The sequence below is a fragment of the Tinamus guttatus genome, unplaced genomic scaffold (assembly GCF_059628265.1).
Source record: "Tinamus guttatus ecotype Peru unplaced genomic scaffold, ASM5962826v1 Tinamus_guttatus_pri_ptg000618c, whole genome shotgun sequence".
In the NCBI taxonomy this organism is placed as follows: domain Eukaryota; kingdom Metazoa; phylum Chordata; class Aves; order Tinamiformes; family Tinamidae; genus Tinamus; species Tinamus guttatus.
Window position 1 is genome coordinate 1,393,994 of NW_028289152.1, and position 22,246 is coordinate 1,416,239.

At 49.1% G+C, this 22,246-nt stretch overlaps 1 protein-coding gene across 1 annotated transcript; it reads right to left on the bottom strand.

Annotated features, from left to right (window-relative positions):
• Positions 1 to 5,382: 5,382 nt before the first annotated feature.
• LOC148592353 (coiled-coil domain-containing protein 81-like) lies at positions 5,383 to 21,769 on the bottom strand. The gene is made up of 7 exons (XM_088535185.1): positions 21,703 to 21,769; positions 21,194 to 21,255; positions 20,733 to 20,889; positions 19,478 to 19,734; positions 18,509 to 18,594; positions 17,670 to 17,767; positions 5,383 to 5,429 (listed from the first exon to the last, which is right to left on the bottom strand). Exons 1-7 carry the CDS (start codon positions 21,767 to 21,769, stop codon positions 5,383 to 5,385), a joined length of 774 nt encoding a protein of 257 aa, XP_088391311.1.
• Positions 21,770 to 22,246: the final 477 nt, after the last annotated feature.

A 22,246-nucleotide genomic window follows, 5' to 3' on the forward strand; every position in this document is an offset into this window, starting at 1 on the left:
TAAACCTTGCACTCTCTGTATGTTTGGAATATAGGGAAGAATCTGCTCAAAGACTCTCACAGGCAATTGCCCAGCAACCACTCCAAAAGGGCATGGTTCTCGTGTGGGTCCCCAGCTCTATCTGCTAAAGACATGCTGGAATGCCAAGCATGTGACATGATGATGCTGGGCTATTTTTCTGTCACTGAATCAAGTGTCTGCACAGAATTGTATTAGCTGGTTTAATTCAGAGATCTACATGATTATTTTAGTCTGCCCAATGAGCATCACCTGGGAGGACAGAGTACAAAGGAGAAATCAAGTCATCCATTGAGCTGGGCCACTGTTCCCAAGTGGGACAAGGCTCTTGGGATAGGCTGAGCTCATGGCAAACTGGCATCAAAACCAAGAAACAGCGCTGTCCAGGAGCAGCTCCTCTGCGAATAGTAGCAGAGCTCCAGGCACTGCCTGCTCTTAGTGACATGAGATGAGAGAAGACAGAAGGGGAGAGAGAAATAAGAGGGTGGATTGGGAGGACAGAGGAGGGCTCATTGTTGGAGAAACCTGCATGGCTCTTGATACAGTAAGTCTCTGACAGCAGAGCAGTGCTATTGGTGTGCCTGGAGGAGCCTTCTCGAATCTTCTCAGGGTTGTAATTCAGAGCAGTGTCCTGTGCCACAGGGTCATGTGTGCACAAGCAGGGCAGGAACTCTGCCACTTGCAAGGGTCAGAGGTCAGCCAGCCTGGGCATGTTCTCATAGAGAGGCAGGGAGAAGCTCTGCGTGAGAGGATCAGGTTTTCTCTGACCTGCTCCTCAGGACCTGCATGCACAGAAATGTCCCTGCCCAGTGCTCAGAGCCAAGGGGTTTCAGGAGGGCACAACTGAGCACACGAAAGATGGAAGGAGATCATAACATCAAAGCATCTCTGTGAGTGTGAGTGAGGGAAAAGATGTTGGGACAGAGGAACAGTTCCTGGCAGGGACAGCTCCAGGCAACACAGAAGGACAGAGAATGAGAGGAACTAAGATAATTTTCAGGGCAGGATGGATTTGGGTAAGTCATGGCCAGTCCTGCTCATGCAGACACTTTCCTCTGATCAAGTCCCCCACGTATCCTCTCCCATCCAGCAGAACCCCTGTCCTGAAGCCATGGAGTCGAGGGCATGAACTGCCTTCTCTGCACTCACAGCCCTGCACAGGAGAGGCATGTGTCTCCTGCCATGGGCCCATTTCATAATGCCCAATAAAGAGGCTGGGAGCGAATGCCTTGCCATGTTGCTGTGTGCAAGGCAGCATGCCTAGCTGGGGAAGATAAAGGCTTTCCTGAGGACCTGTCTGCCTCTAGTGCTCCTTGTTCTCCCTCTTCTCCAAGCTGATCCTGTTCTGTGCTTGAGTTCTTTGGGGTTGGAGGCTTTCAGCAGCAGTCCAGACAGCTGCCCTGTGAGCTAGGCCACAGGGGCTAGAGGGGTCTTTGTGGGAGTGAGCTTGCCCAAGTCCCCTTCTACCCTATGGGGCTCCATGACTCATGGAGTAGGAATTGATATGGCTCTCCCTTAAGGAGATACCATCTTGAGGACATTTGTCTGTTTCTCTGTCATGCTCTGCCAGACTGCAATATGCCCTCCACAAATGCTCTGCTGTCTCATAGCATCTTCAACACCTGAGAGAGTGTGAGGAAGGTACAGAAATTGCAAAGAGTGTGGAAATCGTGGGGAGAGGCTATACATAGGCAGCTGAAAAGATCTTGCGTGTCCTTGGCTAGAAGAGCAGTGTGCCCACCTCGCTGTGGGGCTCTGAGAAAGGGAGGGAAGCTTGAAGATCTACACCTGCAAACTAGATTCCTCTGCACTCAGTAGAGGCTGGTTTCTTTCTCAGGTGTGTGAGATAAGTGTGATCACACTCCAGTGGAAAGAGCTGGAAGCACCAGATAGCTGGGACAAAGCTAACAGACAGACTAGCTGTCCTCACTCTGCACCAAGAGTCAGGGAATCCTTTCCTTTCAGCAAGAACTTTTATATCCACAAGAAAAAAAAGATGCATATAAATGTCTTTGTGTGTGTATGTATGTATATATATATACACACAAACATATATATAAATATGTATATATCTACTCATATATATAAATCCCTAAAGCTGTTATTCTGTTCCTCAAAATCTCATTAAACTGGAGATGAAGATGCTGAAAAGGCCTTCTGAATGAGCAGTACATTTCACCTGACAGAAATTCTGTATGTGAGAGCTAGTCTATTCCCTCCTTCCCGCCACTGTACAGCAGGACTAAGCGCTCTGCAGCCCATGGGTAGAGCCCCTGGTTCCTCAGCGCCCACTCAGCCACTGCAGAGCAGAGCGGAAGCAAGAGAGTTGCTATGAATGGAGGCATCATGGCCTGTTCGGAAGGTGTCGCTGACCTTCCCCTTCAAATCTATGTGGGCAGAGGTAAGTCTGTTAAAAGGGTGTTACAATGGGAGGAAAAATGTGCAGAGATGGACAGTGTGGACTTCAGTGGGACTTTAAGAAGACTGTGTCTTCCTTATAGACCACGAGCTGCATTTCTGATGGTTCCTTGCCTCTTACAGACCACAGAATCACAGAACGGTTAAGGTTGGATGGGACCTTTAGAGATCATCTAGTAGAACCCCCCTGCTGAGCAGCGACACCCAGAACACGGGGCACAGGGTCACATGTGGGCAGGTTTCAAGTATCTCCAAAGAAGGAGACTCCACAATCTCTCTGGGCAATCTGTCCTAGGCCTCTGTCACCCTCACAGGAAAGAAGTTCTTCCTCACCTGGACATGAAACTTCCTATGTTTCAATGTGTACCTCTTACCCCTTGTTCTGACACTAGTCACCACCAAGAAGAGTTTAGCCCCATACTCTTTACATTCTCCCCTCAGGTATTTGGACATATTGATAAGATCCCCTCTCAGTCTTCTCTTCTCCAGGCTAAAGAGGCACAGATCACTTAGTCTTTCCTCATATCATAGAGCTCCAGTCCTTTAATCATGTTCACTGCTCTACGCTGGACCCCCTCTAGAAGCTCCACATTCCTTTTGTACCAGGGTCTCCAGAACTGTACACAGTACTCCAAGTTTGGCCTCGCCAGAGCTGAGAAGAGGGACAGGATGAGCTCCCTCAACCTGCTGGCAACACTCCTGAATGCAGGCCAGGATTCCATTGGCCTTCTTGGCTAAGAGGGCGCATCATTGCTGCCTCACAGTTACCTTGTTGTCCACCAGGACTCCCAAATCCCTCTCCACAAAACAACTTTTTAGTAGCTCAACCACTAATGGATATTTCTGGAAAACATGTCTCAGGAAATAGTGGTGTTTATTCCAAGGAGTTTCCCAAAAGAGTGCTTCTCTCTCATTTCTGTCAGTTTCCTTCCTTGTCTCTTCAGCAAAAGGAAAGGGAAATCATCCCAGGGCTTCAGATCGGAGGAAAGCCATGAGTCCCTTTCCCTCTTACTCTGAAGTGATATTGCCAGGCCTGTGGGGACACAGAAAAGAAATAAGAAAGATTCGGAATGGCCTGTGTTCTTTTTCAGTGCATGAAGATCACTTCTCACCCCCTCTTCTGTCCCTTCACTTGAGCCTTCCTCACAACCCTCTAATGCCCCTAAGGTAATCCTAACAGGTCAGCACGTGTGCGCATTGTCCTTTGGACGTGACTGATGAGCTGAGCTAAACCAAAACTGTGCATGCCCTATCCCTGAAAGACCTAGCAGGTACCTTCCCACGAGAACCAAAGAGGGCCTTTTCATGTCTTTCCTGGCAATGCAGTGGTAACATATGTATTGCAATTTGTATAACATATGTATTGCATATAGTATGACCTTCACCCTTTATAGCAAAGCCAGGACAATGTCAGCCAATGGCCAAATGAAGCCTCAGGAAGGCATCTTTCACACTCACTGCCCATAGAAGTGAGTTTGCTTTCCCCCAAATCCACAGGGCATATGGATTTTCTCAGTCAGTAGCACATACCTCTTCCACCCACTTCTTCACTCGATTGTTAACTTTCTCAACTGGGGGCATGGCTGCAGGACTGCCCTTCCTCCTGCCCTTCCTTGACTTCTGGGAGGATGTGCCGGGGATGGCTGGAAATATGCTGAAAAGAGAAAATATAGAGAGGTACTGTGAGCACAGAGGGACTTTGCTCTCCATCCTGTCCTCACAGGATTCTGCAGCTGAAGGCAGTTCTCTTGGCTGTTGCCATGAATGATGTGGGTTCAACTGACTGTGTTCACATGAACAGAGACAGAGATCACCCCCCGCTGAAATGCCCAGAGCTGCAAGATGTGCTCACAGGAATGCTCCGTATGCCCAGGTACAAGCTCTCTCTTGATGCAGCAAGGAGAAGAGCAGGTTTCATTACAGATGGAGCCTCTAAGGGATACAGAACCCCCATGTGCTGGCAAACATACTGAACAGTGTCTGACAGTCCCAGTTGCTTCATGGGATCCAAAACTCTTAGAGCTGCCTGGAACCTGTTGCGCATAGGAAGCATCTCACCCACACAAGCACACGGCTACAGGGTCACCCTCATGCGTTCCTCCAAGTGTCTCACCTGCCATAAGTTCCTTTTCTCTCAGGTTTCGTCCCCTGTTCTCCTGGCATATTTCTGTTTGCAAGTGTGGGTGGTGCGTCACTTTTTCTGGAGAGGAGACGATTGGCAGGAACATTTCCTGTAGGCAGAAGACAAGAAAACCCTTCAGGACAGCATTGCAGAGGGCTCTTGAAAAGGAAGGCTATGCAGTTCTTCTCAGCCTGAGGTCAAATTGTGAGGTGTCAGGCTGATTCCTCTGAAGCCTTTATTCCTGGCTGGACTTTGGCCATTCTGGACACTGCCTTCTCTCTGTCTTTTCATTTGTACTTTACAACATCATTTCTTGGACTAGCGCTTTTCTCACTCTCTGTCCCGTTGTGAAAAAGGAGACTTGTTGGGATGTATGGGTGGCCTAACAGAGTGTCTCTGAGGGAGGCAATTTAAGGAAAGGGAGCAGATCCTTGGATGTGCCTACTGATCTCACATGCCTAGAGTTCCTCTGTTGACACAATCAAAACCAATGAGTTGTTTTGGGGGTGTTTATGAGGCATGTTTAGGAGAGCAGGACGTGGAAATGGAGGAAAGTTGAACTTGGAGATATTAGTACAGTTGGGAGCGTTGTGCTGCACTGAGGTCTTGTTCCCTCAGGACTCACTTGAGATTTGCCCTATTGGGGGAGCAGCGTCACATCTAGCGCCTCATGCTACCTGAGCCATCACACTGTTGCTTGGGTTCCGATGGCCTACCCAGGAGCACAGAAGGAGAAGGCAAAAGCCTCCACCAAGAAGCAGCAGCTCCATTACCTTCCTGGACAGTGCTGGCCTCTCCTCTCCTCTCCTCCTCCTGCCTGGGCTTTACAGGTGCGCCAGGTGGATTTCGATCTCTACTCTCCAGCTTGTACCTGGAAAGCAGAAAAGGCATCACTCTAAATGCGAGGGGGCACTGCACTTCCTTTGCACCTGGTGTGAATAATGGGGACACAGGAGCATTTGGGAGGTGCTGGGAAGTCCCTCTTTTCTCAAAGCGCAATAGGCAGAAGAGGCCAGATGCTGGAGGAGTCTCTCAGCAAGGTGAGAGGCATCATGAAGACCTCCAACGCCTGGAGGGGCATGACCTTTCTCCTCTGACTCTTCCCTGTGCTTCCTGTGAAATTGCCAAACCAATTTCAACCCAAATCCCCTGTGTGCTCTTGGGATCATCACCCATCTCCTGTTCCTGCTCCTGTTCAGGCAGAACACTTTAGTCCTCTTTCCTACTCCTTTCCAGCATCCTTTCTAATTGCTGTCTCACCCTCCAGATCACTTGCCAGCCTTCCCAAGCTCATCTCCATGCATGTGTAAAAAAGAACCTGTATCTCCCAGACACGTAATGGAACAAAACACTTAGCACCATGTGAGCCAGGAGAAAGCTTTTTACTTGACTAGGTACAGGCCTTACTTTGGCGTACATAGGTGTTTGAAGTGGTGTTTGAAAACACCATTGTGAAACATTTCATTCATGCAGATGTCACAGAAGAACAGAAGACATGAAAATGTCCCAAGGTAGCAACTGCCAGGAACCTTTACTTTGATGCACATTTGAAAGGGTTGCTCATGAATGGCTTTCTGAGTAGCCTTCAGAAGGCTTGGAAACACAAGGTTACAAAACATGCCATGAGCAGCTGCTTGCTTGGCCCGCCAGGGGCTAAGAAGGAAACATACTCACTCGGGAAAGACAATGACATGACCAGAGTGGGTCTGCGAAAGAGCAGTTTCAGAGCCCGACAGCACCAAATTCCTCATCTGCGGCATCTGCAAACGAGACAGACATCTGGGACATGGTACCAAGAAAATTATCCAAGTGCTCACAGGGGAAACGAAATCTTCTACTGCTTAGAGAAGAAGCTGCTTTTGAAAATTTAAATTGTTCTATTCCCATCAGCAGCCCCTCAGTTATGCACCATAACAAGTGGAGAGAAAAAAAGGAGAAGGGGGAGGAACATACTCAGGACTTTGGCAAGGCTCAGCATTCAGAGAGTCAGTTAGCTTAGGTCTTTCCAAATGCAGAAATCAAAGGAGGCAAGCACATGAGAAGGCATTTCACTAAGTGGGCCACTGTGTTTTTCCTGCTGTCTAGACCTGATGCCACCTCAGCTGATGAAGAAGGGGCCACATGTGGGGTTAACCCCGCAGTCTCTCCCAACATTCTCTCCCTCTGGGCCTTGCTCATTCTGTGCCTCTGCTTCCTGCCCAGAGAGTGGGGTAAGCACTCATCACTGATTTACACACTGAACTAGGAATGCTACAGAGCAAGAGGACCATGAGGATCCAATATTGTGAGCAGTTTATCCCAGACACACTCAGGCCCTCCAACGTCAAAGGGAGGGGAATGAGGTCAACACAAAGTTGACAGAGAGGTCTGACATCTCCATTTGCCCTGGCAACTTTATCCCATGAGGATACCAGGCCGAGCTTCTGGGGGGGGCCAAGAGGAACAGTTTTCAACAGCTTAAGGGGAATCAGCTGAGCTTGCTGCCTTACCATACCAGACATGTTCTAGAGAAAAATAGTTTCCGAGGACATCCTCACAAAAAGGGGCATGAAAGGAAGGCTTTTTGCAAGGAGCAAAGTCTGGTGGGACAAAAAAAAAAAAACCCACAAAGCCTCCTTTTGTCTTGGACTTTTTTCCTGAGATTGTTGAAATTGGCTCCTGGGTTGTATGAATCTTGGGTGGACCTAGTACACTTCTGCACAGGTTCAACTTCATTGCCAAGTCCTCTGAATGCCCAAGTCAAACTGTCCGGGTAGCTGGCATTCCTCTCAGCCAGGACTGTCCATGTCCTTCCACAGTTTATGGCAGGCCAGTAGACTTGCATTCCCTTGGGAATTCAAAAAGGTAATGGGGAGCACTGGAGAACTGGAGAACTTACCACAAGAAGAGCCGTGAGCACCTGGTCGGTCCCATTAAGTCTTTCCAGGAACTCTTTGTAAAATTGCATTTTCACATCTGCCCCTTCAATTATAAGCATGCCAATGTTCTTGAGTACAAACACAACATTCTTCCCACTCTTGATGCAGCGGCGGAAGAGGCGCAGGGTCTCCTTTACGCCAGCCTCCACCGTTTCACGGGGAAGAAGGACGTATGCGGCTATGTGAGCACATTTCAGGGGCTCACAAAGCTTATGACCTAGAAAGCAGACCAAGAGGAACAAAGTCACTAGCAGAGCACACTAAAACACAGCATCAACAGCTTTGTGGTGTTCAAGCAAGCAGCTGCTTGAGAACTTCTTGCACTTTCTGGGAAAAATCATGCGGGAAGATGCTCAAAGCACCCTGCAAGCAGATGTGCCAAGTGGGCAGCAATGCCTTCTTCCCTACAACATTGGAAAGAAATGGCCACAATCATCTCCTACGAATGTGAGGCTCGAATGTGAGGACAAGGAGAGGAGGAAGGGGGCTAGTTGCCTTAATGGGTGCCAGGTCACAGGACTTGGGCCAAACTCTGTCCTTTCCACACTGAGAACGATTTCACGGGGCTATGTCACATGGATGAAAGAAAGAAGGAAAAAGAAAATACACAGTAGTGTCCCCTTCTCTATTTGAGGGCTCTGTAAACCTGACTGTGACCTACTACAAGGTGCAAGGGGAAGGGAAAAAGCAGCATGAATGCTGCTATTTGCCTTTACAGAGTGGCAGCTAAAATGAGGTCAGGGAGAGAGGGAGTAGAATGGTAATCGCCATGCTCAGGTCCTGAGAGCTACAAATGGAAGCTGTTTGGAGAACGTGGTGATGGAAGTCTGGAGCTCTAACAGTCACTGCTGAATAGAATTTATGCCCTGCTCAAAGATGTCCCCAAAAAAAGGAAGCCCAAGTTTCAGTAGGTCCTCTTACCAGGGGCATAGGCCTTATCATAGGTGCGGCTGTGAACCTCCGCAATACTCTTTGAAAGATGGAACACGGGTCTGTGAACAGTCACAAGGCCGTATTTCCTAACAGGAACTTGCTCCGTCACCACACCAAAGGTGCCAAGCCGAATAACTCTGACTCCCTGCAAACAGGAAGGAAGAAAAGCATTACTCGAGTGCTAGCTGAAGAGGCTTCTGACTGGTCAGCTGCATGAGGATGGAGCTTAGTATCCTGCTCAATCCTGCTGTGCAAAGGGGATGAATGGAGGAGTGGGGAAAGCCTTGGAGAACCCTTGGAGAATGCCTTTAGAAGAGCACTTGAGGTGTTTTCATTCCCCTTCTTCTCCATGCTCTCAAAAAAATGCTAGGAAACGTAGAGAACTCATCCCTCAAATACCTCCAATGCAGAAGAAGGGCTTCTGGGGGAGATGCAGGATGGCAGACCCACCTTGTTCAGCATCAGCTGATCTCGAATGTACTCGGAGACTCCTTCCCAGATAGCAAGGGTCTCTGGAAAAGAAGTGGAAGACACATCAGGCTCTGTGTGGCCCCGCTCACAAACGTGCAGCACATGGTGAACAAAGGAGGTGACACCTGCAGTTTTACTCAATGAACAAACTGAACCCAACCCTGAGAGGGTCTCAGCAGCTGAGATCGAGATGGCATTAATGGGGAGGCCTGGCAGCTCAGGTAGGCCTTCTCCTTCTCACAGGGACTCCTGAGTAGGGTGTCCCGAGACAGTGGGGATAGCGTCAGGGTTGGGAGCCAGGAGTCCTGGCAGCCATTCTGCCAACAGAGCCAGAGGGGACCATGAGCCTGGGCTCTGGCAGCAGTCCCAGCCCCAGCCACGCTCCTCCAGCCCCAGGTTTTCCACAGCCATGTTCACAGTTCATGATCTCTGCGAGACTTCCTGAGATAGAGCTCCCAGAGGCCTTACCCTGTGCTGGCAGCACTAGCAATCGCTGCCCATGAGACCTGCCAAGGCCAGGGTCCCAGAGCTCCATCCTAGTTTCTTTGCTCTGGATGAAGAGCAAACAGGAGGTGATGAGGAAACAGCTCCTCTCCTGCTCCTCCTGTACACGTCACCTCAGCCCTGTGCTACTCTGGCCGCCCCTCGCTGGTTCCCGCTCAGGGTCGTGGGCTCCTTGCAGCAGAGCAGAGCCGAGAGCAGTCCCAGAGCGTGGGACTCCATCCGTTCTAGGGCTGCGGCAGCCTTTGGAGTTAAGCTCCGCTTTTCCGCAGGCTCTTTAGCTCCCCTGAGCAGTTGAAACAACGGCTCCATTTCCGCATTCATAATACCGCAAAAATTCCTGATCCATTGGATGTCTCCCACTAATTTTGCACACAGTTAACAGTGTCAATTTTTGTGTGCAATTTAAGCTTCTGGGGTCTAATTCTAGCCTCTGTGATAACCATACCCAAATAATTCCAAGGAGCTTGCCTTTGAACCTTTTCAGGGGCAATGACCAAACCAAATTCCTTTAAAGAGTTAATTAACTCCTCTCCCTGCTTGGCTGGTAAAACTTCAGGGCTTGCTATTAGGATATCATCTATATAGTGGTACATAATCAAATCTGGGTGATTTTCCCTCCATGGTTTCAGGGCCAAATGCACAAACCATTGACAGATGGTTGGCAAATTTTTCATTCCCTGGGGAAGAACTACCCACTGGTATCGCTCTGATGGGCCTTCCCTATTGATTGTAGGAACCGTAAAGGCAAATTTTTCACTGTCCTCTGGGTCAAGGGGTATTGTAAAGAAACAATCTTTTAGATCAATTACTAGCAAATTCCATACCTGTGAGCGCATAACAGGTGAGGGCAACCCTGGTTGTAGAGTAGCCAGTAGTTGTTTACAGGATTGGTTCACGTTTTGAATTGCCAATTCTTTAGCCAATATCGCTTTCATCTCTGGAGGCACATTAGGTGCCACATCCAGGGCATCCTTTAGACGGTCAACAAAGCCAAAAAAAAAAAAAAAAGGCTCGTTTGGCTTTTGTACTATTTTGGTATATGGTAATTGAGGTGTTCCTATCTGTGGCAGGGCAAGAAAGCTTGCTAAAGCTGCATTTTTTGACTGTTGTAATATTCTAGGATGAAGCGCTGCTTGGGCCTCGGGTTCCCGATAACGCCCATTTCCGAAGACTTGGTCGAGAGTGGTGATCCTTAATGGATCATCCATACTACCATTTAAATTTTCCAATTGCTTTTCTTCCAACCTTTCTTGCCATTTTGCTAGCCAGAGCATGTAAGTAGTGGAGGAAAGCAGAAGTTCCATTATAGCCCTGCTGTCCGCAGGAACCATATTAGAATATTTAAACAAAGCAGAGATTCCGTTTCGAACTAGCTTATTATCATGTCCATATTGCATGACTGTTTTTTGTAAACCTTGCACCAATTTCCAATCTAAAGGTTCCCACTTGGGGCCCTGGGCTCCCACTACTACAAGGGCTGCTAGTGGGGTTAATACAAATTCCCCCTGTAACCGAGCATTCTCCATCAACCCCTTATACCATGCTCCCGCATTAAAAGTTGGATCAACAGGTGGTGTCACACCCTTACACTTTCCCCCATCATTACTTCCACCTGCAGTGCCTCAGAGCCACGACAACAATCCCTCTTCAGCTGGGTCGCTTCCTCCAGCTGCTTCCCTTTGCTTTTGAATCTCCCATAACTCCTCGACCTCCCTGCCCAAAAGGCAGCCCTCCAGGCCAAACTTTGCCTGGAGATAGTTTTTTGCTTTATCAAGTGTCATACTCCCCTTCTTTGACCATCTGCAGTACCCACTCTTTCTTCTGTTTCAAAACCTCTTCACTCGCCTTAAAGCTAGAAGTACCTTTTCGCGCCTCCCACTGCCCCAGTTGTTTATCCACATTCTCCAACCCCTCTATTATAGCCCTATGGGCAGCCTCATATGCTGCCTTCACATCTCTTGCCCTGGACCCGCTGTCTAATCACCGCATCTGTTCCAATAACTCCATCATCCTCTCTGCTTGCTCCCCAAGTTCTCGTCGCATTCCTTGGACAATGGCGTCATCGTCATCCGATCCATCCGAGATCGGTGCTTTAATCGGATCCAAGTCCATCTCGGGCACTGTGGGGGGTGGTTGCTCCTCCCCCTCCCACGGTGGAAGATACTCATCCGCTCCCCCCCATACTTCACGTTCAGCTAAAGTTACTGGACACGCCTGCCGAGATGAAGCCCTTTTTTCCTTATCGTCCATTTCCTCGCATAGACTCGGCTCAGTAATTTCAGACCACTCGGATCTTCCAGAACCATTCTCCTCCCCTTTTCCTCCATGGAGTGCTTCCCACAAAGCAGCAGCGACTTGAGCCTCCCCGTGCAACCGTTCAAGCATTAGCCGTACAGGATGATACATTTTCGCAAGTTGCCAAGCTTCCTCTGAACTTATTTGCACACCATTCCACAGTTCCTTTCCCACTCGCTCCCATGACTCAAGCTTATGTACCTGAGAAGTTTCCTCTATGAGTCTTTTCTGCTTACAAAACAGCAGTAAGTCGATTAAATCGGCTTTTGAGATCTCAGTCTCAGTTTTTTGAGCGAGCCTTAACAAACATTCTACAGTAGCACGCTCCGTTGCTGATGCAGCAATTTCCATTCTAGTTGCTGATGCAGCAATTCCCATCCTGCTCCCTGACTCACTAGGTCAGTCCTGACTCACCAGGTCAGCCGTGGCCACAATCCGCCTTTCTTCGGGCACCCAGCTACTTCTCCACTGGCTGCAGGATCCCTCGCGTTCTCGGCTCCACTCTACCCACGATCACGTCGGGGTCACCAGATGCCGAGGCCCACCCTGAGAGACAGAGTAAACAGCACTTCAACATGAAACAGGTTCAACTCACTCTGCTGCTGTCTGCAACAGAGCTTTATACCAGTACATGTGGTCATGTGCTAAGAAGCAGCATTCTCATTGGTCAGGCTACAAGATCGCAGCTGATTGGTGCTCTTCTCAGTGCTTGGTTGCTAGCTCTCCTGGGTGTCGATCCAGTCCCCCTGAAACTGTTCACGAACATGTTCTCCTCTGAGTGACCCCCGAATTCCATTACCCCAGTTCCTTATATTCTTACAAAAAGTACTAAGGCCCCAACAAGGCCCCAACAGGAGGGAGTGAAGAGGATGGTGCTGGTCTCTTTTCAGTGGTGGCCACTGACAGAACAAGAGGTAATGGCCACAAACTGAAGCACCAAAAGTTCCACAGGAACTTAAGGAAAAATTTTTTAACAGTGAGGGTGACAGAGCGCTGGAACAGGCTGCCCAGAGAGGTTGTGGAGTCTCCTTCTCTGGAGATCTTCAAAAGCCGCTTGGATGCAGTCCTGTGCCATGTGCTCTAGGTGACCCTGCGTGTACAGGAGGGTTGGACTAGATGACCTCTAGAGGTCCCTTCCAACCTTAAGCATTCTATGATTCTATGGTAATAGTATGTCAGTTGACGGGGTGGCCCGAGGCATTTCCAACTGCCTCAGCAACAATTGGATCTGTAATTAAGGTGTTCTTAGAACAAATAATTCAAAGATATGGGTTGGTAGAGGCAATAGATTCAGACAGAGGCACTCATTTTACAGGAAAGGTCCTTCAAGGTGTCATGACTGCCCTAGGACTTCAATGGGACTTGCATACACCCTGGCATCCTCAGAGTTCTGGTAGAGTGGAAAGGATGGATGGGAACATTAAAAAGCATCTTTTGAAATTGGTTTTAGAAACTAAGATGCCATGGACACGACTTCTACCATTAGCTTTAGCAAGAATAAGAGCAAAACAAAGGGGAGACATTCAGCTGTCCCCCCTTTGAAATAATGTTTGGGATTCCCTATCCTACTAACACCCAACCTGGCAAGGAGGTGGAGATAGGTGATATATATTTGAAGCAATACATTCTTTTGGGAAGTCTCTCAGACAGGAAGCCCAGCTCACACCAACCCTCCCTTTGGATTTTGCAGTCCATGATACCCAGCCAGGGGATTGTGTCAACATCAATCAAGACAGCTGAGCATGGATGGACTCATCATACCAGAGTTAAGATTTCCAAGACTCTAGAAATCTGGACTTGTCAGTTGAAGGAAGAGGATGGAAAACCCCGGCTAACTCTCCGAAGATCTGTACCGCCGACTGGGAGTGGGTCTGGAAAATAAATGCTGGGTTGCTGGGTCTGTGAGAGTCCAGGAGGATATGAAGACTACCCATGGGTACTAGACATACGGAGTGCAGGTTGTTAGTTAATAACCTACTTTGTAAAAACAAATATTGTCCCAAGGTGGGGAGGGAAAAAAAAAAAAAAAAAAAAAGGAGGAGAGATTGAGCAGAATGCTCAAGTTTATGTATTCATCAATAAGGAGATTTCCCCACAGTTTGGCTGAAGAGCGGGACAAAGGGAGGGGAGACTGAGCAGAGCCATGAGCGAGTGCGACAAAAAGAGTCATCTGCAAGGAGATGGGGGCCTTTACAAAGGAGGGAAAGGAGTTGGCGAGCTCAGGTGAGAACAGATGGCAGGAGGCAGGAGTTCGGTGTAGGCGGGCCGGGAAGGCTGTAACTTCTGAGTACCTTGGCCAATGGGGGAAAGGAGAGGACGTCCCTCGGTTAGGAAATTAGTATAAAAGGGGGGCTGCGTCCCCCAGCAATTGGAGAGACCCCACAGGGATATGCCTGGACTCTCCCTTTATTCGAATAAAGTTTTAGGACTCCTCTGTCTCCTTTTTGGACATTCAGTTCTTGACAGCGAGATTTTCCGCACACCCTTGATGTTCTGGGAACATCCCTGCATCTCCCCTGATCACAGGGAAGGCTCTTTTTAACTCCCAGCAATTGAAACGGGAAATGAGAGGGAAAGGGGAAAATTTTTGTCCCCACACCAGAGGCAAGCATGCAGGGCAGCTTAATTTTGTGCTGCCTACAAGAACACAGGACACACCAGTGTCTGACATCTCCCTGCAGGTCAGCCCTGATGTTCAAAAGCAAAAGGAGGAGGCCAGAAGCACCTCCCATTGCTTGATTGCCTCAGTGCAAATCTGAAAATTACAAACTGACAACAGCAGCATGGCAACGAGGCGGGCAGGAGGCTACAACAATGCACTGCTAATGACTTCTGCTTCTGGGCCCAAACCCCATCCTCATCAAAGATGCTCCTGTTACCAGCTCAAGACCAACCTGGAAGGGCTGTTTTGGAGCAGTTCTAGCCTTGCAGTCCCTGTTCCTACAGTCAAGCTTTTTCAAGCTTGCCACCTCAAAGGTGCTTGGGTGAGCAGCCCCTATCTCTGCCTACTCCTCTCATTCAGCTCAGTCACAACAAAAGTCAGACTTCTCCGGAGGTCCATCCCTGGGGAGCTGTCTCTGAGACAGCACATCTGCTGGTGGCTGGGACATATATGCTGCTATGGGACACCCCTTCTGGAGCATGTGGTATGGCCAGAAAAGCTGGAGAGGAGCATGGAAGATGCAGGTCTCCTGCTGAACCTGAACTGAGCTGAGCTGAGTTGTTCCATTCCCTTTGCTGCTGGGAAGCACAGAAGCTGCAATAGTGTGTGTCAGTGCCAGGTCGATTGTCTGTTCCTCTTATTACTGAATGGAGAGAAGGGAACGTATAGACCTATGGGGCAATGCAGGAGGCCCTCTGAGTCTCCACTCCAGTGGCTGTGGGGATATGGGATCAGTTCAAACGTTCCTCATGTGCAGACAGTTCTGCCAGAGACCCCTGTGCCAGGGTGACTCCTTCATGCGCTCACAACACTGGAGGAGAGCACAGTCCTCTCTGTCGTGCCTGTGCTTCGTCCTTGGACTGAAGATCCTTGGGCTATTTTTGTTGGCTGGAGGGAGCCTGAGAGCAGGAATTCCTGTCTTGCAGCGATAGCAGGGCCCCTGATGGGAGAGAGGCGTTCAGCAGGAGTTGCCCAGAGGACCAAAGGGGCTTGTGGGGCTGCAGGAGTAGGGTTTCTCCCTCTGTGCAGGAATGGAGCCTGCAAGTTGCTGCAGCTGGGCTGGCCACAGCAGCCTGATGGGTGAGAGGTTTTGGTAAGAAAACAGGGCGGGATCAAGACAAGCCTGTGTGCAATGAAACCCTCCTGGGAGGTTTGGGGGTTTGCACATCAGACCAAATGACCCAAAACACTCCCCTTGAGCTTTTCCTCTCAGCATCAGGCTTCTTGGCCTCATTTGAGCTTCCCCAGGACCAGACAGCCAAATCACGGGCCTTTAAAAATACCAGGACTTCACATGGGCCACAAGCCCAGTTCCTCCTGGTTCCTAAGCTCTTACAGGTGCTTCTGGAAAACATGTCTCAGGAAACACTGGTATCTATTCCAATGAGTTTCCCAAAAGCACTCTTCTCTATGGGTGTATCCCAGTTGACTTCCTTGTCTCTTCAGCAAAATAAAAAGGAAAGGGAAATCATCCCAGGTGTTTATATTGGAGGAAAGATAAGAGGTCCTTCTCCCATTACTTTGAAGTGATATTCCACCTGTGGGGCCACAGAAAAGAAACAACAAAGATTATGATTAACATCTGTTCTTCTCCAGTGCCTGGAGATCATTTCCCCCCCTCTACTCTGCCCCTTCACTTGAGCCTTCTTGCCAGCTCTCTTATGCCCCTAAGCTAATCCTAATAGGTCAGCACATCTGCAGATTGTGTCTTTGATCTAATTGATGAGCTGAGCTAAACCAGAATTGTGCATCCCCTATTCCTGAGAGGCCTAGCAGGTACCATTCCACTGGAACCAAGGAGGGCCTTCTCATGTCTTTCCTAAGAATGCAGTAGTGACAAATGCACTGCAAAATCAGAGCATGAGTTTTTCAAGCAAATCCATGACAACGGCAGTCAATGTCCAATGATCTCAGGAGGAGATCTCTCTCACTCCCTGCCCACAGACCTGTGCTTTTCCATAAATCCATACCGCATAAGGAGGTTCTCAGGCAGTTGCACATACCTCTCCTGGCCACCTCACTATTCTTCTCACCAGTTTTTCCACTGGGGGCATGGGTACACTGCCCTTCCTCCTGGATTTCTTCACCTTTCGTGAGGATCTCTTGTGGATGGCTGGAAGTTTCCTGAAAAGAGATATTATGGAGAGGTGCTGTGAGCACAGGGGAATTTTGGTGTCTGTCCTGCCCTTAGAAAGTTCTGCAGCACAAGGCAGTTCTCTTGGCTGTTGTCATGAATGATGTGGGCTCAACTGACTGTTTTCACATGAAGAGAGAGCGAGTTCACCCCCAGCTCTAATGCCCAGAGCTGCAAGAAGTGCCCACAGGAATGATCCTTATGCTCGAGTACCAGCTCTCTCTTGATGCAACATGAGCAAAGCAGGGTGCTTTACAAAGGCAGCCTCCAAGAGACGTGGCAAATATATGGAATACTGCCTGGTAGTCCCAACTACTGCTTGTTAGGAAATGGAAAATGACTGTTCCTGGAGAGCCGGAGTCCAAGAAGGAGAGGGTGGCAAGTGTCTCACCTGCCATGAGTTTCTTTTCTTTCAGATTTCTTCCTCTGCTCTTTCTGTATATTCTTAGCAGCAAGTGTGGGCTCTGGGATGCTTTTTCTGGAGAGGAGACGATTAGCAGGAAGATTTCCTGTAGGCAGAAGACAAGAAAACCATCCAGGACAGCTTTGAAGAGGGCTCTTGAAAGGGAAGGTTATGCAGCTCTTCTCAGCCTGAGGTCAAACTGAGGGGTGTCAGACTGATTCCGTTGAAGCCTCATTTCCTGGGTGGGCTTTGGCCATTCTGGACACTGCCTTTTCTCTCACTTATTGTTTGTACTTTACAACATCCTTTCTTGAGGTAGTGCTTTTCTCACTCTCTATCCTATTCAGAGAAAGGAGAAGTGTAAAAAGGAAAGAGGAGACTCGCTGGGATGTATGGGTGGCCTAACAGAGTCTCTCTGAGGGCAGTAATTTAAGGCAGGAGAGCAGATCTTTGGATCTGCCTACTGATCTCACATGCCTAGAGGTCCTCTTTTGACACAATCAAAACCAATGAGTTGTTTTCAGGGTGTTTATGAGGCATGTTTAGGAGAGCAGGACATAGAAATGGAGAAAAAATTGAACTTGGAGATATTAGTACAGGTGGGAGTGTTGCGCTACACTGAGGCCTTGTTCCCTCAGGACTCACTTGAGATTTGCCCTATTGGGGTAGCAGCGCCACCTCTAGCGCCTCATGCTACCTGAGCCATCACACTCACTTGGGTTCCGATGGCCTACCCAGGAGCACAGAAGGAGAAGGCACAAGCTTCCAGCAAGAAGCAGCAGCTCCATTACCTTCCTGGGCAGTGCTGGCCTCTCCTCTCCTCTCCTCCTCCTGCTTGGGCTTTACAGGTGGCCTAGGTAGTTTTTGATCTCTACTCTCCACCTTGTACCTGGAAAGCAGAAAAGGAATCAGTCTAAAGCAGGAGCACTTTTGCAACCTCTGTCAATAAGAGACACAGGGGCATTTGGGAGGTGCTGGGGAGTCCCTCTTTTTTCAAAGTGCAATAGGCAGAAGAGGCCAGATGCTGGAGAAGTGTCTCAGCAAGGCGAGAGGCATCATGAAGACCCCAGTGCCTGGAGGGGCATGACCTTTCTCCTCTGACTCTTCCCTGTGCTTCCTGTGAAAATGCCAACCAATTTCAACCCAAATCCCCTGTGTGCTTTTGGGATCATCATCCATCTCCTGTTCCTGCTCATGTTCAGGCAGAACACTTTAGTCCCCTTAAGCTTTCCAGAATCCTTTCATCGTCCTTTCTGACGAACCTGCATCTCCCACACACATAATGGAACCAAACACTGAGCACCATGGGAGCCAGGAGAAAGCTCTCCAAAATCCCACTAGCCACAGTGTTCACTTTGGCCTACATAGGTCCCCACATTAAAAAAAAAAAAAAATGGCCCAAGGTAATATGATCAGGATGCATTTCATTCCTACAGATCTCTCAAAATAAATAAAAATGTCCCAAAGCAGCAACTAAGAGGGACCTGTACTTTGATGTGCATTTCAAAGGGTTGCTCATAAATGGCTTTCTGAGCAGCGTTCACAAGGACTGGCAACACAAGGTTGCAAAACATGCCATGAGCAGCTACTTGCTTGGCCAGGTTCCTTTCCAAAAAGGAAACATACTCACTCAGGAAAGACAATGACATGACGAGAGTGAGTCTGGGAAAGAGCAGTTTCGGTGCCTGAGAGCACCAAATTCCTCATCTCCGGCATCTGCAAAGGAGAGAAACACATGGGACATGATGCCAAGAGAATTATCTAAGTGCTCACAGGGGAAACAAACTCTTCTACTGCTTAGAGAAAGAGCTGCCTCTGAAACATTCAATTATTCTATTCCCATCAGCAGTCCCTCCAGTTATGCACCGTAACGACTGGAGAGAAATAAAGGAGAAAGGGGAGGGACATGGTCATGCCTTTTACAAGGCTCAGGATTCAGAGACTCAGTTAGCTCAGGTCTCTTCTAATGCCCAAATCAAGAGAGGCAAGCACATGAGAAGGCATTTCAGCAGCTGGACCGCTCTGTTTTCCCTGCTGTCTGGACCTAATGCTTCAAAGAGAGAGAAATGAGGTCAATAGACAGTTGACAGAGTTGTGTGACATTCCCACTGGCCTAGGCAATTGTATCCATAAGGAGATCAGGCTGAGCTTCCAAAGGGACTCATAAAAAGAATTTTCAGAACCTTAAGGGAAATGGCTGAACTTGCTGCCTTACCATGCCAGACATGTTCTAGGGGAAACATGGCTTCTGAGGCCATCCTCACAAAAAGGGGCATGAAAGCATGGCTTTTTGCAAGGAGGGAAGTCTAGTGGGGAAAAAAACACACAAGGCCTCCTCTTGTCTTGGCCTTCTTTGCTGAGAATGTGGAAACTGTCTCCGGGATTGTATGAATCTTTGAGTGGACCCAGTACACTTCTGCAGAGGTCCGACTTCATTGCCAAGTTCTCTGAACGCCCATGACAAACTGTCTGGGTAGCTGGCATTCCTCTCAGCCAGGACTGTCCATGTCCTTCAACAGGTCATGGCAGGCTAGTAGAATTGCATTCCCTTGGGAATTCAAAAAGATGACAGGGAGCAGCAGAGAATTGGAGAACTTACCGCAAGAAGAGCCGTGAGCATCTGCTCGGTCCCGTTAAGTCTTTTCAGGAATTCTTTGTAAAATCTCATTTTCACATCTGCTCCTTCAATTATAAGCATGCCAATGTTCTTCAACACAAAGACAACATTTCTCCCGCTCTCGAGGCAGCGGCGGAAAAGACGCAGGGTCTTCTCTATGCCAGCCTCCACTGTTTTGCGGGGAAGAGAGATGTCCTCGGCTATGCGAGCACATTTCAGGGGCTCACAAAGCTTATGACCTAGGAAGCAGACCAAGAGGAAAAAGGCACTAGTAGAACACACAAAAACACAGCATCAACAGCTTTGTGGTCTTCAAGCAAGCAGCTCTTACAGAACTCCCTTTCTTGACCTTCTGGGACAAATCATGTGGGAAGATGTTCAAAGCACTGCAAGCAGATGTGCCAAGTGGATAGCAATGCTTTCTTCCCTACAGTGTTTGAAAGAAAAGGCCACAACCATCTTCTACGAATGTGAGGCTTGACGGCAGGACAAGGAGAGGAGGAAATGATGAGTTTCTTTCATGGGTGCCAGGTCAAAGAACTTGAGCCAAGCTCAGCCCATTCCACACTGGGAAAGATTTCACAGAGCCATGTTACATAAATGAAAGAAAGAAGGGAAAGAAAGAAAAAAAATGAATGCACTACACTCCTCTTAATCCTCCAATCCATCCAGCACCCTCTGAAGTGCACAAAACATCCCTGCTTTTGGTGCCAGAGGCCCATCTCTGAGAAGTGCCAGCCTGAGAAGTTGTCATGCCAGAGATGTGGAGTCCTCACAAAGGAAAGACTTATTCCAAACGCAGCTCAGAGCTCCTGCTGCCCCACACCTGTCACCCATGTCCACTACAGCTGTAGTGTTCACAGGAATGAATAGCAATCACAGCAAAAACCTGCCTCTGATGGGTTTTCACATGCACTAGGATCCCAGTCTCCATGTCAGGGCTCTTACAGCTGACTGTGACCGACTTCAAGGTGCAAGGAGAAGGGAAAAGCCAGCATGAATGTCAATATTTGCCTTTACAGAATTGCAGCTGTAGCCTGCTGTGAAATCAATTCAGGGAGAGAGAGAGTATAATGGTAATTGCCATGATGAGGTCCTGAGATCTACAAATTGAAATTGTTTTTGCAACGTGGTGACAGAAGTTTGGAGCTTTAACAGTTACTGCTAGACAGGGCTAATGCCCAACCCAAAGATGTCCCAGAAAAGCGGAGGCCAAAGTTTTAGCATGTCTTCTTACCAGGAGCATAAGCCTTATCATAGGTAAGGCCGTGAACCTCCGCAATACTCTTTGAAAGATGGAACACGGGTCTGTGAACAGTCACAAGGCCGTATTTCCTAACAGCAACTTGCTCAGTCACCACACCAAAGGTGCCAAGCCGAATAACTCTGACTCCCTGCAAACAGGAAGGAAGAAAAGCATTACTCGAGTGCTAGGTGAAGAGGCTTCTGACCGGTCAGTTGCATGATGATGGAGCTTGGTGTCCTGCTCAATCATGCTGTGCAAAGGGGATGAATGGAGGACTGGGGAAGGCCTTCGAGAACCCTTGGAGAATGTCTTTAGAGGAGCACTTGAGGTGTTTTCATTCCCCCTCTTCTTCATGCTCTCAAAAAATGCAAGTAAACGTAGAGAACTCATCCCTCAAATAGCTCCAGTGCAGAAGAAGGGCTTCTGGGGGAGATGCAGGATGGCAGACCCACCTTATTCAGCATCAGGTGCTCTAGAATGTAATTGGAGACTCCTTCCCAGATAGCAAGGGTCTCTGGAGAAGAAGTGGAAGACACATCAGGCTCTGTGTGGCCCCGCTCACAAATGTGCAGCACATGGTTAACCAAGGAGGTGACACCTGCAGTCGTACTCAATGAGCAAACTAAGCCCAACCCTGAGACGGTCTCAGCAGCTGAGATGGAGATGGCATTAATGGATTAATGGGGAGGCCTGGCAGCTCAAGTAGGCCTTCTCCACTGGGAGGCGCCTGTGGCAGGGACTTCTGAGTGGGGTGTCCCGGGACAATGGGGATAGCATCAGGGTTGGGAGCCAGGAGTCCTGGCAGCCACACTGCCAACTGAGGCAGAGGGGACCATGAGCCTGGGCTCTGGCAGCAGTCCCAGCCCCAGCCACGCTCCTCCAGCCCCAGGTTTTCCACAGCCATGTTCACAGTTCATGATCTCTGTGAGACTTCCTGAGATAGAGCTCCCAGAGGCCTTACCCTGTGCTGGCAGCACTAGCAATCGCTGCCCATGAGACCTGTCAAGGCCAGGGTCCCAGAGCTCCATCCTAGTTTCTTTGCTCATTTGCTCTGGATGAAGAGCAAACAGGAGGAGATGAGGAAACAGCTCCTCTCCTGCTCCTCCTGCACACGTCACCTCAGCCCTGTGCTACTCTGGCCGCCCCTCGCTGGTTCCCGCTCAGGGTCGTGGGCTCCTCGCAGCAGAGCAGAGCCGAGAGCAGTCCCAGCGCGTGGGCTCTCCCAGGCTCGTCGCGACGTGTGAGGAAAGGTCGGAGCGCGCGCTCTGACTGCTGTGCCTGTGACATGGGATGTCCCCTGTGAGCACAGCCCATGTCACAGAGGGCTCTGGCCCTCCTCACCGCGGGCCAAGCTAGGGCTGGCCCTGCAGTGGGCAGGAAATGCATGGGGTCCTCAGGGGCTGCCCTTGCGCTACACAGACTGTGAAACAAGGATTAATCCTCCTCTCACCGTGGGTCATGGCTTAGTTGGACACTGTGACTGCGCTCACATGGCCTCAGCTGCG

What these genes read in the sequence shown, in the direction of transcription:
- LOC148592353 (XM_088535185.1), bottom strand. Translation starts at nt 21,769, where the DNA reads ATGGAGCTCTGGGACCCTGGCCTTGACAGGTCTCATGGGCAGCGATTG. An exon ending in AGCACCTGATGCTGAATAAG is followed by an intron (nt 20,890 to 21,193) that starts GTGGGTCTGCCA and finishes TCCTGTTTGCAG; the next exon opens with GGAGTCAGAGTTATTCGGCT. An exon ending in CATGTCATTGTCTTTCCTGA is followed by an intron (nt 17,768 to 18,508) that starts GTGAGTATGTTT and finishes TCTGCTTTCCAG; the next exon opens with GTACAAGGTGGAGAGTAGAG.